Source organism: Rana temporaria, chromosome 1, assembly GCF_905171775.1.
Source record: "Rana temporaria chromosome 1, aRanTem1.1, whole genome shotgun sequence".
Classification (NCBI taxonomy): domain Eukaryota; kingdom Metazoa; phylum Chordata; class Amphibia; order Anura; family Ranidae; genus Rana; species Rana temporaria.
In genome coordinates, this window is record NC_053489.1 from 245,182,203 (window position 1) to 245,185,201 (window position 2,999).

Consider the following 2,999-nt stretch of genomic DNA (forward strand, 5'->3'; position numbering starts at 1 on the left):
TTTCATTGCATTGTCCTGCTTTTCCCAAAGTCTGGGTTTCTAGACTACAAGATGCTAATATCAAGAGAGCACCTGTGTATAAATTATATATATTTTTTTATGAATTAATAACTGTAACAAATAGTAACTTTTTATATATACCTGGAGTTCGGGTTTAATAAATAATAACAGAAATTCATATTTTTTTATTGCAGTTTTTATTATGGGTAATAGAAATGAAACACAGCCGACTGAATTCATTCTTCTAGGGCTGTCAACATATCATCAACCATTACTTTTTGGTATATTACTAATAATTTATTTTTTAACCTTGATGAGCAATACGATGATCATTGTGACAGTGACTGTAGATGCTCAACTTCAGTCTCCTATGTATTTTTTCCTGCGGAGCTTGTCTCTTACAGAAATATTTTACATATCGGTAACAGTTCCCCGCATGCTCAGAGACTTCTTAAATCTAAATAAAGCAATATCTTTTCTGGGTTGTGCTTCCCAGCTTTACTTTTTCTGTTTTCTTGGTACAACAGAGTGCTTTCTGCTTGCATTTATGGCATATGACCGATATGTGGCTATCTGTCATCCTCTTCACTATATGACCATAATGACCAAATCCAAGTGTCTAGAGTTCTCAGTAGGCTCATGGCTGTCTGGGATTTTATTGTCATTATTTCAGATTTCCTATGTTTTTAGCCTTCCTTTCTGTTCCTCCAATATCATTGACCATTTCTTCTGTGATATTCTCCCAGTGGTGAAGCTAGCTTGTGCTGACACTTTTTCTAATGAGATAGCGATTTTAATATACAGCTCTCTAGTTATACCTCTACCATTCCTGCTTATTCTGGTGTCCTACATATGTATCATTACTACTATCTTAAGAATGCCCTCAGGTGTGGGAAGAAAGAAAGCATTTTCAACATGTTGGTCCCATCTGACATCTGTAACTTTATTCTATGGAACAGCTACAATGACATATCTCAAGATGAAAGCGACCAAAGCATTTGGAGGTTCAAAAGTTATTTCTCTTCTCTATATTGTAGTTATTCCCATGCTTAATCCTCTAATATATAGCTTGAGAAATTCAGTTTTAAAAAATGCCATGAAAAGACTGATGCATTTAAACAGACTCCCTAAAGTGACTTTTCAGTGTATACCTCAGTTTTTTAAATATTTTTAAAGAAACAAAAGAAAATTATTAATGATGTGGATTATTCTAAAGTGTCTGCAAATGTACAAAAAAATGGCTTACTAAAAATTTACTAAAATTCTACCCCTTAATTAGGATCTCTTTAATCTTTAAAATGTTAATGCAATTAGAAAAAAAAATCACGAATTTTCCACTTTCAATAAAAGAATACTTTCTGGTCCTGGCATGAAGGTCCTTGTTCAGAAAATTCATGTTAAGGGGTGGAAATGCTATGTTCCTGTCTCCCAGTTACTCCCCAGTATTTTTACCTTGCCACATGCCCTTCCAGTAAAGACTACAAGGGGCTGTGCCAACATTTAGTTTGAAGGCATATTCTGCATTTAAAAGCCAACCCTGAACAATAGCAAAAATACCAGCATAGCTGCATAGTCATGAGTGCCAACATCCCCAAGTTGTATAGAAATAATAAAAAAAAGAAACCAGTTGTGGTTGGAACATTAAAGGCACCACCAAAACAATATAAATACAAAAATATTTGTTTTTATATAAAAACATTTATCTATATTACAAAACATATAAAACAGAAGAAAAATGTCTGACACATCATATGTCATGACCCTCACCTGATCATCCATATGACCTATCCACTCAATTCAGGATAGAGGCTAAGGGCCTGATCCACAAACAGCGGCGCAAATTAAGTTAGTCAAAACGTATGTCATTTAAGTTACGGCGCCCTAATTTGGTGTCGCAAGTGCCGTATCCACAGGGCATTTGCGCACAATATTGCGTAAGCGTAACTTAAATCCCGAGGCATAAGGCGGGGTTATTGCAAGTGGGAAGGAAGTGGGCGTGCTTCATTGTAATGAGCCGTGACCCCATGCAAATGAAGGGCCGGCCGTACTGCGCATGCGTGCACGAATCTGCTCCTCACTGGGCATGTGCAGAACTTGGCTTGGCGCAATCAGTGAGATAGGTAAAAGGCCAAGCGTACTTAGTTTGAGGATCGCCCTGTGTATAAAAAGCCCCACACAAACACACTTCCCTTGCAAAAGTATATCCCTATGTTCCCCTTCCTAGAGCAAGTTGCTTCTGCTCTGATCGTTTGTTGGTGAGTTGTGTGTGATAGAAAAGTTTTGGAGGAGTATTAGATTGTAGTTGGTGTTTGTTTCTGCTAAGTGTATTTTCTGTTTGTTTTTTTCTGATTGTATTTTCTGTTTGTTTTTTGCGTGTTTGTTTTTGAATTTGTAGTAGCTGTCTGCTTGTGTGTTTTGCTTTTTGTGTGTTTCTTCTGTGAGTTTTTTTGTTTGTTTGTTGTGTGTGTATTTTTGTTTGTTTGTCCTGTGAGTTTATTCTTGTTGCTGAGTGGTGTCTGTGATGGCACCCAAGCGCAGGAAGCTCAATTTTTCTCTGGTAGAGAAGCAAATTCTTGCTCGGGCCATCGTCCTATATGGGCGCTATTTACATGGCCCTGATAGCCGGAACACCTCCCCGGCCCAAAGGAAGGCGATAATAAAAAAAATTACTGATCAGATAAATGCGGCGGGGGGGGACGAGGACCACCTCTGGCATTCAAAAGAAGATTAACGATCTTAAGAGCCTGGTCCGTAACAAGGTGGCCCAAATAAATGCCCATACCACGGGCACTGGAGGAGGCCCAGCCTGCCCCATCAGGCTGAGTGAGGAGGAATGGGCAGTGGCCCGGTGTTTCCAGCCAGAGCAGGTGGTGGGCCTGCATGGATTTCAATCAGATGTTCCTGTGAGGCCAGGTAAGTTTTTGGTTTTTCTATCTGGTGATTAGCATGTGTGGGTGGGGGAAGGGAAGATGTGCCAAGTGTGTGGATCCTCAAACCTG

General features: G+C 39.1%; 1 protein-coding gene across 1 annotated transcript; it reads left to right on the forward strand.

Annotated features, from left to right (window-relative positions):
- Positions 1–202: 202 nt before the first annotated feature.
- Positions 203–1,174, forward strand: LOC120945521 (olfactory receptor 10A7-like). Its single transcript, XM_040359765.1, has one exon. It carries the CDS (start codon positions 203–205, stop codon positions 1,172–1,174), a length of 972 nt encoding a protein of 323 aa, XP_040215699.1.
- The last annotated feature ends 1,825 nt before the right edge of the window (positions 1,175–2,999 follow it).

Bases quoted from the DNA above. Each gene is read 5' to 3' on its own strand.
- LOC120945521 (XM_040359765.1), top strand. From the start codon at position 203: ATGGGTAATAGAAATGAAACACAGCCGACTGAATTCATTCTTCTAGGG.